At 42.1% G+C, this 12,339-nt stretch overlaps 1 protein-coding gene across 2 annotated transcripts in view; it reads left to right on the forward strand.

Moving 5' to 3' along the window:
- Window positions 1-12,339, forward strand: part of LOC115087339 (zinc finger protein OZF-like) — a 64,411-nt gene that overhangs the window by 13,713 nt on the left and 38,359 nt on the right. For both annotated transcript variants that reach the window (XM_029594434.1, XM_029594433.1), the window contains 3 exons: window positions 815-941; window positions 7,319-7,432; window positions 10,397-10,510. In XM_029594434.1, coding sequence (XP_029450294.1) covers window positions 7,414-7,432; window positions 10,397-10,510 — 133 coding nt within the window. In that variant the 5' untranslated portion in view covers window positions 815-941; window positions 7,319-7,413. The remainder of the gene's footprint in view (window positions 1-814; window positions 942-7,318; window positions 7,433-10,396; window positions 10,511-12,339) is intronic.

Here is a 12,339-nt window from a genome sequence, read left to right on the forward strand (position 1 = left end):
AATCGTAATCATCTGAGGGCAGTTGTGTAGTGCAGCAGCTACAGGTCATGACATGCAGGAGGAGTTTCTTAGCTAAAGGACCTCTGTCTTTTCTGGATTCATTTTGATGTCTATTTTTACCCATCCAGCATGCAATAGTTGTCCAACATTTATGCAACATCTGAAGAAGTGGACTCTGTCCTTAAAAGTTCATGCCTCAATAATTTGGGTAGTCTATAAGGTGCCACCTGCCTCTTGTCGTTTTTGCTACACCATACTAACACAGATCTCCTCTCTGAAGATTTTCAACCTCTCTATTGACTCTGCAGCATTTTGCCTTAGAGGAAGGAATATTTTAATCTTATCTTTACACATTTATGCTCTGCCTTTTTAGCCCAAAAGGGTTACTTGTCATTGGCATATATTCTCAGGCTCAGTCTGAAATTGATCAGATGTTTTCCCAGGGGAGCCTGAGCCCGGCATTCTCCATTTTACTACCTTCACATACCAATTCATCCAACTCTCTCCCTCCCACCTGTTCAGCTGCTGCTGCCTCCTCTTTCACTGACTTCTCCTCTCTCCTTCTCCAGCCTGCATGTGCTGATACCTCCTCCTCTTGCTGAATCAGCCAACATTCAGAGATTTCCAGTGCTTCTCTGGAGACCAGTCAAGCTCTACAAAGTATTGGAAATTTAAGAGAATGGATCTCCCTACATGCTGTAATCTACTGGAGAGCTGATCTCATTGCTAGAGGCCATATAACCAAGTTTATTACACACATATTATAATGAATCAAGAGAGAGAGAATCTGAGGGTGTCCTGTTTGCTGTTCCAGGTATCGATCACATTCAGCGATGTCGCTGCTTATTTCTGGGAAGTGGAGTGGGACATTTTAGGCGAATGGCAGAAGGAGCTGTACAAGCAGGTCATCAAGGAGATTCATGGCATCCTTATATCACGAGGTAACTATGACTTTTCTTTCATGTAAATCTCATTACAGGATGAGTGCTAACCATTTAATCAGGGCTGGAGAAATCCCAGATGCTGGGGTCCTTTGAGCACCTAAAATGTAGGGTTTGGCACATGATATCATCTCAAGTCCAATGGGAGCTGCTGTTGCTCTCCAGGGTCCAGAGAGAGTTTACTATTGATGTAGGCCTGGGGAACAGGATGGAGGATTTAGCTCTCTGATTTTCACCTAAGAACCACAAAGTCTGTGTGAGGGCATATGACAGCTCTATGCTAGATAACTGTATCATAAACATTTAGCCCCTGAAGGTGTAAAAGTTATACCAAGGACACAACAACAGAGACTATATGTTCTTAGGATTACATACAGTAATTCTTCACCCCTCCAGGTCGTAATGCATAGGTGTCAGAATTAGGTGAGCCACAGGGTCCATGGACTACCACAATCTGGTTTTTCCAACAGAATTGTTGTGAGAGATCTGGGACTGGTTTGGGCAGGCACCAGCTATTTTTTGATAGGAGGAGGAGAGCAGTGGTTTGGCACCCATGTCCTCCACCTCTGCAATTCTGGGCCCAGCTGCTGCTTTGAACTGCCTGGGTCTCTAGATAGGCACACAGCAGACAGGCCAAGTGGCAGAGGAAGAGGAGAACGTGGCTGGAGGCGTTACTACTGTCCTCTTCCTGCCATTGATACAGCATTGGAGGGGAAAGAAAGGATGAGAGAGGGAAAGGGCAAGGGTGAAGGTAGAGGGACAGAGGGGAGGGGAAGGGAGGGGCAGAACTTGGTTGGCTTGGCCCCCCTCAAACAGAAAGGTGTTCTGCTGCCCCTGACAGATGTCAAATATCAAATATCCCCTTTCTCCCACTCACTGGCCTGTACATAATTATCTTTATATCTCAAGACTTGTTTTCTTTCTCAAAGTCCTAATAATATTTCTCTCTTATTTTTGTCTTTGTTATTATGTTCCTGTTTCTTTTCCATTTAATCCACTTAGAATGGTTGCACTAATATAAGTGGAATACAACAAACTTTAAATAAACAGGATTGTAGAGAAGGTTGGCAACTGCATGAGGTCAGATTCAGGCTGGTCTCTGACAAAAATCTTGCCTAAACTTCTTTATTAGTGTCAAGAAAACAAACAAAAGCAGTTCTGCTATTCTTCGCAGTTCAACAACACAAATATAGTATTACAACTTACAGGCTGATGCAATACCATGCGTTCAAGCAAGCGCACAGGTTAACCCGCAGTTGGACATGCGTCCATAACACCTGATGCAATAAGGGGATCAGGACGTAGCTATTAGCGCTCATCACATGTAAATGCCATGTTGATGGGCCATGCACCCAATGCGTACATTTTAACCCTCAAAAATTAACGCCAGCCTCGGAGCTGGTGTTAAGTTTTGAGGAGCACCGAAAGTTGAACTAAAATGCAGAAAATACTGCTTTTCTGTGGTTCCTCCGACTTAATTTCATGTTGATATTAAGTCGGAGGAACCACTTAAAAGCAGCAGCGTGAAAAAGAAACTGTCTTGACGGTGATCAGGTTAGGAAAGCGAATGCTCAATTTACAAGCTGTGCACAAGTTAGGAAAGTGGACGCACTTAAAATTGAGTATCCGTTTTCCTAACCCGCACTCAGCCACTTTTCCTGGGCATCTGATGCCGAGGAGGCGCTAGGGGGATGCACAGTTTCCTATAGTGCCTCCTTTTTAACGCAGTGGCTCATTTGCCTACTACATCGTGTGCCCAGGAGAAGTGGATGAGCGTGCGTTAGGAAAGCGGGCGCTCAATCATGCGCACCTTTTTTCCTGCGCGGATATTGCATCGCCTGTTAGAATTCAGCAGTATTCTCTTTCTCTAGGGCTTCCTTTTCTCCCCTGGGCCTGGCTAGTTAATCACCTTCCCAGGGACCTCTTCTCAGACCAGGATTCCCTGCTGTCTTAGGCTTAAGGTGGACTGGGTCAGATGCCTGGATCCGGTCTTTTAAGGTGCTTTGGAGTTTTCTCCTGTATACTCCTTCACATATCCTCCCCCTTAGCTCAAACTTCTTAGTTTGAACGCTTGCCTTTACTAGGGGTTTAGTCCTAAGCAAACCTTCATTCCTTTCTTCCTTCCCAGCCCTTTACTAGGACTGTTTAACCCGTCTAAGGTTTCCCTTCTCCATTCCATTTGGAAAACCCCTCGGGTTCGTGGGTTGCCCGCTGTTCTTTGTCACAGTAAGTTCCTTTACTTTTGTTTACTGGGTATCTGGAATAACCCAGTTCCCTTTGGCAACAGTGCCGTTGGGTTCTTGGTGACGAGCCTTCCGGTCTGGCTTGATTGATGCTAAGCTGACCGCACAGGTTTTTAAACTGGGCATAATTGCGCCCCAAAACCACCAGATATGGAAGCTTGGGGAGTATTCCCACTTCCTTAATGGTTTGTCCTACTGGAATTATCAGCAGAACCCGACTAGTTAGTTACAGCTACTGGTTACCATGTATACAAGCGTCGCCTTCCTCTTGTAATTAATCCATCCTTTCTGGGCTAAGTCTTTATGTATGAGGGTCTTTCTGCATCCTGAATCCACCAGGGCCTAGGTGGACACCTCATTCAACTCCACTGAAAGTTCCCCAAGTGGCCCATTTACTAAGTTACAGCTTTGCAGTTTTGCGAAGGTATTTGCCCATTCTTGCTTCCACTCTTCATTCTCCCATTGAGGACAGTTCTTCCTAACATGCTTGTTTGCCCCACAGTGGGAGTATGCTTGTGGGATCTGTTCCGCTTTGACTTCCAACAGTGCCTACAAAAGGTTTGGCACACCCTTCGGGTGGCTGCATTCTCTCTTATGCTGCTCCGCTAACTTGCACTTCCCTTCTATGTTCTCCAGTCCCAGGCAATCCTCGTCAGCATGGTCATCCTTCTTACAGAAGGAGCATGGCTGCAACACTTGTTCTGTTTTAAGTTTACCCCTTCCTTTCAAGGGGGTTCTTTGTTTTCTTCTTTGTCATAAGGATAACACTCTTCCTCATGTCCATTCCCGGCACAAAGTGAGCGAAAAGAAAAATTGTCTGGACCCTTGCTAGACAGGAGAGTGGGTACCTCTGAGATTCTCCTTTTTCTTCCACTTTTCGGTTATTCTTGCTTTGGAGGTCCTCTCTTATCAATGCACGTATCAGCCTCTGGTGTTGGCTGAGTTACCAGGTTGACACCCATGGTCTCAGTTTCTTGGTATCAGCAGTCTTTGGACAAATGTCCTTGCTTCCCACCATTGAAACAGAGTAGTCCAATAGCTGTGCTTTAGATATGGAGGCAGAGTTGTCTTGCTCCGAGGACTGTCGTTGAGATCCTGTGTTCTCACTGCCATGATAGGGAGCCTGTGTGGGTTGTTTCTGCAGTCTCCATGCAACAATATGACATCAGCTGAGCCTGATGAAAGGCATCTGCCATTTCTAAGGCTTTCTATAGTTAGAAGTCCCTCACTCCAGGTAAAGTTATCCTTCTTAGCCTGTTTGTAAATTAAACTTTCGGCTGCCGAGACTCGAGAGAGAAAACAAGATGGCGCCCTGAGCGGGAGTATCTCCGTTTGTTCCGGATCTCAGATTTCTTAAACAAAGTTTTTCAGCGATATTCACCTAAACATGCCTCATAAGAGAAAAGGTAAAGTCAGGGTATTTCCACCCGTCCAGGACAAAGCTGCCGGACAACGTTTAATATCAGATTTTACCGTTAATGCACTGGAATCGAGGGTAATCAGCCCCATTGGAGAAGAGGTGAGAGGAGAACCTTATTCTCCCGGGGAACTTTCACTGAGCCCTCCAGACCCTAGGACGCCGGTAAGAGCCTTGCCCCCAACGGTCGACTGAGGAGCTGAGACACATACCGATCTGGTTGTTAAGCGGACTCAGCTGGGTGGACCAGAAGCCGACCCACCGACAGGAGAGTCAGGAGGAATCCTGTTACCCTGTCTGCTTGAGACGCCGGGAGGTGGAGCAGAGACGCCAGCAGACACTCCCAGAACAACGGGAGAGTTCGGTGAGGGCACTGAATATGGGGTAAGAAGATCTCTCTCCCAGCAATTTGTAAAACCGGCGACCATAACCCTTGATAATATTTGGGATCTCATGATGAGGATTTCTTCTAAGTTAGACAATCAAACCCTTAAACTTGACGATATTGCCGCCAAAGTAGGGGTACTAGAATGGGACACACAACAGAAATTTTCTGAACAAGATAATTCGTTAAAGTTGATCAATGAAGAAATAAAAAGCCTTCAGAATGCAAATGTAACATTTATTTCAGAAAGAATATCATCATTAAAAAGACTTGAGTCTATGGAAAACTATATGAGACATTTAAATCTGAGGTTTCTGAATTTACCAATTGTTATGGGGGAAATCCCACTGTTGACTTTTAAGAAATATGCAATGGAGGCTTTAAAGATTACACAGGAAGAGATACCAGCAGTCAAGAAACTTTTCTTTTTGCCTAAAAGAACTAGCACTTCCTCAACATTTCCCCCTCAAGGGTCGGATTTTTTAAATCTGACCGATTACCTAGAAAATTCAAATGTAGAAGTTATAGATCGTGCTGTCCTTTTTGTTTCCTTTTTTGATGAAAATGCTGTATCAATGATTATGAAGAATTATTTTAAAAATATATCTGAATTATTTTGTGGGGGTCTCATTTGAGTTTATCCAGACTTGGCTAAGCCTATGCAGCAGCGTAGAAAAGAATTTCTACAGATGAGACCTGAGACCTTAGCATTGGGGGGTAGTTTTAAATTACGCTACCCCTGTAAATGCATAATCAAACTGGCCAGGAATACTTATATTTTCTTTTTACCTGGTCAGTTAAGGGATTTTTTGTCTGGCAGGAGACTATCTGATGAGACATAGGGGAATGATAGATAATTAAGGTGTGATTCAGGGCACTTATATGTAAATTGGTTTCTTTATGTACTCCTCCTAAGGTTTTTCCTTTCTCTCCTGATTTCCTATGTATTTCAAGAAATGGATGTTAGGATGTTATGAATTCAGAGAGGATTGTTATCCTTAACGATTTTGTTTCCTTTTGTATCTCTGTTTTTTCGATCCAAATTTCATTTGTATATTCTCAAAAGATGATAAATAAATAATTAAAAAAAAAACAAAAAAACTTTCGGCTGCCACTGCAGCAAGGCCCAGTAAAGGAGAAAGTAATGTCTGCCACTTCCAAGGCTTTCCCTGGGGTGAGCCCTGGTGTCAACACACCCATTTCCGCATGGGTCGGTCTAGTCTGTTCAGGAACTGCTTCAAAAGGACCTGATTGACTACCTCGAGGCTTGTCTTTGCCTTAGCTATAGCCACTCCCATCTGGCATCTTTCAGCCGATGGAAAAGGCTTGTGGGGTTTCCCCTGGATGTAGGGTACTCCTTCTGAGCTGTTGCCAGAAAGGCTTTTGTCGTATAACCCGCTCTTTCCAGGATGGCAGTTTTGACCAGGAAAGGACGGCTCTCCCATCGGGACTGGCAGCTTGGAAGGTTGCTGGACCTTTCCCGGTGAATAGGGTTGCTAGATATGAAGTCCAACTGGCCTCTGGCCAGCCTGTCAGGTTTGGACCGCCCCCCACTCTGCTGCCCCTCGGCAAGTGCCTGCATGGCTCGATCCAAGCTAGCCCACTGGCTCTCGTACCACAAAAGTTTGCTGAAGGCCTCTCCTCTGTTCTGAAACACTCAAACACAGCTTCCTTTCTCCTTGCAGGAAAACCTGCCTGTTCGGCACTGACTCACTATAGATATAAGTCTCTCACTCCAGGCTAAGTTATCCTTCTTAGCCTGTTTGTAAATTTAGCTTTTGGCTGCAGTGAGGCCCAATAAAGGAGGAAGTAACGGAAGGGGAAAAAAATTTCCCCCTTATAAAAAAAATATTTTGCCGTGGTTTCTCTGTGTGTGCAGGGCTTTAGCTCAAAAATCGCTGAACTGACACCATATGTGATACTGTGAGCAGTCTTAGGATAGCCAGAAAACAGATTCAGCCTGGTCTCTGGCAGAAATCTTGCATAAACTCTATATTAGGGACAAGAAAACAAACAAATGCAACTCTGCTATTCATCGCAGTTCAACAGCACGAATGTAGTATTACAACTTACAGTTCAACAGTATACTAAGCTTCCTTCTGTCCCCTGGGCCTGGCTAGTTATATCCCTTCCCAGGAACCTCTACCCCTACCAGGATTTCCTGCTGTTTTAGGCTTAAGGTGGACCGGGACAGATATCTGGATCTGCTTCTTTAAGATATTTGGGGTTTTTTTCCTCTATACCCCTTCACATTGCACACTTACACCGCTCCATCAGAACAGGATGATAACAAGTACATATTTATAATGTAATTTGCTGTTTTTATTGACAGGTTATTCAATTGTTAATCCTGACGTAATATTCAAGATTAAAAAGGAAGATGATAAATATTTCACTCAACACTGTGAGTGGGAGGGAAAAGAAAACATGAATGACCCCACCTCTAGTAAGTAAATGTTTTGGATTTAAAAGGCTTTGCATTTTCAGATCTCGGAGATGGGTCATTAACATCAAACGTTTGGAGACATAAAGGGGTAGATAATCTAATTGCCCACATTTTGATACACACCATGGTTAGTTGTGCTTTGATTATTGCCTGCACAGTGTTGAGCCTGCTTTTTGTGCAGGTACTTTTTCTGGCAAATGTAAGTGGGTAGTTTTGATTATTCAAACTACGTATATAAGTGCCTCCCCAAACCACACCCTGCCCTGGGAGCACCTCCAAACTTAGGGCTAGATTCACTAAGTAGTGATATTTTATCATGGGAGGGGCCCAATATCGGGGGGGGAGGAGGAGGAGGACTGTGCTGCGATATTTTGCCCCCCCCCCCCAACAAGTTATTATGGCTGTATCTCTGTGTTCTTTTGTCTCATGGAAAAAGCCCACAAGACAAAAGAACCCGGCAGAAGCCTCTACAAAGCACATTGATGTTTCCCAATGCACAGAGCTGCTATTGCCTTAAAGGGCCCTGTGGCCCAACATGATACTGCTAGAATTAATTTAAAAAATCACCTTGAATCTCATTATACACCTTCCTGCTCGCACTAGGGCTGCCAATAAAAATAACAATAAATGCATGTTACTGAGCGACGATGCCCATCCGACCCCAACCTCCTAGCTTCTTAGCTCTTCAAAACCCCCTCCTAAACAGTCACCCTACCCCCCAGCTCCCTCTTTCCGTTACAACATTAGGCTGGTAGGGCCCCCCTCAAGCTCTCCAGTCCCCCCTATTCAATGGAAAATTAGGTCAGTAGGGCCCCCACCCCCAAAACAAAAATAATGGAATAATGGTGGTGGCCTATTGGGATAAGGTCTGGTCAGCACCATTTTGGAAAATGGTGCCGAATGAGCCCTGGACTAGGAGGTGTCCCGGGCCATCTTCTTTTGCAAATATGCATATTTTGAGGTAATGGAATGAGGGGAGGGGTTTGGGGGGTCCAGAGGTGTCCATGAGGCAACTACCATTAAATTTTGGTCTGTTGGCAGCCTCATTTTCTGTTGCAACGGGAGGCCTGGATTAATGTTCTAATGGAAAGGAGGGTGGGGGTTTCTATTTGAGAGGGGGTTTTGGAGAACTTAGGAGCTGGGTGGTGGTGGGGGCATTGTTGCATGACACACACTTTTTTTTTGGCAGGGCCACCTTGATTGTCAGCCCCGGAGTGAGCTGTGGGGGATCTAATAAGACCCCCGGTGAAATTTTGTATTAATTCTAGGGGGTGCCCTGTTGGCCCACAGGGCCCTTTAAATCTGCAGCATGAACATCGGGACCCTCGTTAGAGTCATAGTGCTCCCGCAGTACATTAACAGTTTTCAAAAAGGTGTAAATAAAATAACATGACTGACAAATTTCTGAGTCAGCTGTGTTATTTAATTTACATAGGATTAGATATTATTTATTTATTTATTTTTGGTTTTTATATACCGGAAGTTCCTCCGGTATATACATATCACTCCGGTATATACATATCACTCCGGTTCACATTTAACAGAGATAACTATCGCCGGGGAGGCGGTTTACATGGAACATATCGAATATAATGAATGGATAATAATCAAAGTACAATCTATTATGAAACAACTAAGATCAACTTAGAAAACAACTTGAAACATGTAACTGACGCAATATGAACATAACAATGGTGCTGTAAGAAAAGGCTGGATGTTTGTTCTTCTTGCTTTTAGCTCTCTGGGAAAGCTTGATTTTATTAATTTTTTATTTATTATTTTATTTATTTATTTATTTATTTCATTTTATTTTATTAATGGGAAAGCATTTTATTTCTATATTAGAAATAAGAAACCACTCACTTCTCCGTCATCACCATCTCCTTGTTTTTAATGTCATTTACTATACAAACTTTATTATATTGGAATCGTTTTTGCTACCCTGTAAATATTTTGCTGTCAGTTAACTTCCCCCCTTCTCTTTTCCAGATCCCAGTTAATTACTTCCCTGTTTTATTGTAACTGTCACTCTCCTAACCATGCTGTGGTTTGAGTTCTCTTTACCTTGCACAATTTGTTAAATGTAAACCGGTTTGATGTGATTCCTGTCATGAAAGTCGGTATAGCAAAAACAATAAATAAATAAATAAATAAAATATGCATGAGCTGCTTTGCATGGATTTGCAAAATTCATGCATGCAGTTGCTATGGAAAGCAGCTCATTGTAATAGGGGCAGATTTCTGGCCTAAAAATTGCGTGATATCCTGTGATAGGGCTATATTGCGCATACACGCTGTTTAATGTGCGTTATAGTCCTATCACAGCTTGATAAATCTCCCAGTTAGGCAGGTAAAAGTACTGGGGTTGCTAATGTACACAGGTACTTTTAGCCACATATAGGCTGGGCCATAATCAAAAAGCCCAAATACATCGATGAAACAGCATTTTACCTGCAGAAAAGGCTTTGGTTGTTGCCTTTCTACTACTGCTTATTATTTTTAAAGTGCTACTAGACATAAGCAGCGCTGTACAGATGCACATGAGACAGTCCCTGCTGCATGGTATTTACAGTCTAGTCAAGACAAATAACCATTACAATTCATTTATCGTTTATTTCAGTTTATTGCTATTTTATGATAAATGTTTATTATTTATCACCTTTTATATCTTTTTAGAAATTTTATTGTATGACTACGATTTCTTATTTCCATGTACGTTTTTATTTTACTTATGAATGTCTTTTATATAACATTGTAAATCGTTGTGATGGCATGTCTGAACAAAGGTATAAAAATTTGACAAATAAATTCTGGGAATTGTAGAGAAGAGTTTTGGATTTAAAAACAGTTTCAAAGGTGAATTTTTAGACTGGACTTGAATATGGCCAGAAAGGGAGTATAATGCCTTTCCCATTCATTTACTAATGCTCAGTGAATCCTTGTGGGAATGTTTTCTCATCACAGGCCTTCCGATTATAACATCTGTGTTGTCAATGAACGTTGACCAAGAGGAAGATTTACCTTTCCTGGATCATCCTGAATCAGAGATGACTGAAGAGATTCATCCTGCTCTAACAGGCAAGTAACAAATTCCTCCTAGACATCTTTACTTCCTGCTAGGTAATCTCCCTGAGGTGGGGACCATCCTTAACTGGTGAAGATGATGTAAGAAGGACAGAAGGAGAATACAAATGTATATTGAAAAGAAGATGAATCCTACATTTTTCTAGCAAGAGAAGATGAAAAGTAAGAACATGAGGAAGCCTGAAATAGAAAGCATTTCAGGGAATTCTACAGAACAACAAATACAACCCTAAATATCTTGCTGGGCAGACTGGATGGCTCATTTTGGTCTATATCTGCAATCATTTAGTATACTAGTATGATGCAGTAAGATAAGGACGTGTTAACTTGATATTACCCCTGTAAACTGATAATGATAATGTCTGTATACCAATGCTAGAAGTCTAAAAAAAAATAAGATAGGAGAGTTAGAATGCATAGCACTGATTGAAGAAGTAGATATAATTGGCATCTCAGACCTGCTTGAAGGAGGATAACCAATGTGACGTTGTGATACCAGGGTACAAATTATATGCCAATGATAGGTTGGATCCAATTGGTGGAATGGTGGCGCTATATGTTAGGTTATATAGTCAAACAGGATAAAAGTTGTGCAGGAAACAAAATGCACTGTACATAAGAACATAAGAAATTGCCATGCTGGGTCAAACCAAAGGTCCATCAAGCCCAGCATCCTGTTTCCAACAGAGGCCAAACCAGGCCACAAGAACCTGGCAAATACCCAAACGTTAAGAAGATCCCATGCTACTGATGCAATTAATAGCAGTGGCTATTCCCTAAGTAAACTTGATTAATAGCCGTTAATGGACTTCTTGTCCAAGAACTTATCCAAACCTTTTTTGAACCCAGCTACATTAACTGCACTAACGACATCCTCTGGCAACAAATTCCAGAGCTTTATTGTGCGTTGAGTGAAAAAGAATTTTCTCCGATTAGTCTTAAATGTGCTACTTGCTAACTTCATGGAATGCCTCCTAGTCCTTCTATTATTCAAATCTTTATTGATAGAAATTCCATGTGAGAAGGGGAATAAAATAGCAGCGGGGTTGTACTACTGGCCAGCAAGAACAGACAGACAATGAAATGCTAAGAAAAATTAGGGAAGGCAATAAAATTAGCAACACAGTAATAATGGGTGATTTCAATTACCCCAGTATTGACTGGATAAATGTCACATTAGGGACATGCTAAGGAGGTAAGTTTTCTAGATAAAATTAATGACTGCTGGTATAAGAACTGATGAACCATCAACCCTCAACCATGCTTTTGTATATAGTATTTAATCTGTATATTGCCTAATCGTTACCAATCTTTCCTTTCTCTTCTTCCTTCTCCAAGTTTTGCTACCCTTGTTAAATATAAGTGCTCCTTCGGTCACCACAGTTCCAGTTTGATGTATCTACTGCACTCCTGTTTTATGTAAACCAGCAAGATATGTTGTCATGATTGCCGGTATATAAAAACCTTAAATAAAATAAATAAAATAAAATAAATAAATGAAGGAGAGCTGTTTTAGACCTAATCCTTAGTGGAATGTATGATTTGGTGCGAGAGGTAATGGTGTTGGAACCACTTGATAACAGCGATCATAACATGATCTAGTTTGACTTGATAAATAGAGGGAGAACACCAAATCTACTGCAACAGTATTTAACTTTCAAAAGGGAGACTGTTAAAATGAGAGAAATGGTTAGGAAAAAACTGAAAGGAGCAACTTCTAAGGTTAAGAATTTACATCAGGCATGGATGTTGTTTAAAAATTCCATCTTGGAAGCCCAGACCAGATGCATTCTGTGTTGTCATTTACCATGTTTACTATTTAA

Source organism: Rhinatrema bivittatum, chromosome 3, assembly GCF_901001135.1.
Source record: "Rhinatrema bivittatum chromosome 3, aRhiBiv1.1, whole genome shotgun sequence".
Taxonomy (NCBI): Eukaryota; Metazoa; Chordata; class Amphibia; order Gymnophiona; family Rhinatrematidae; genus Rhinatrema; species Rhinatrema bivittatum.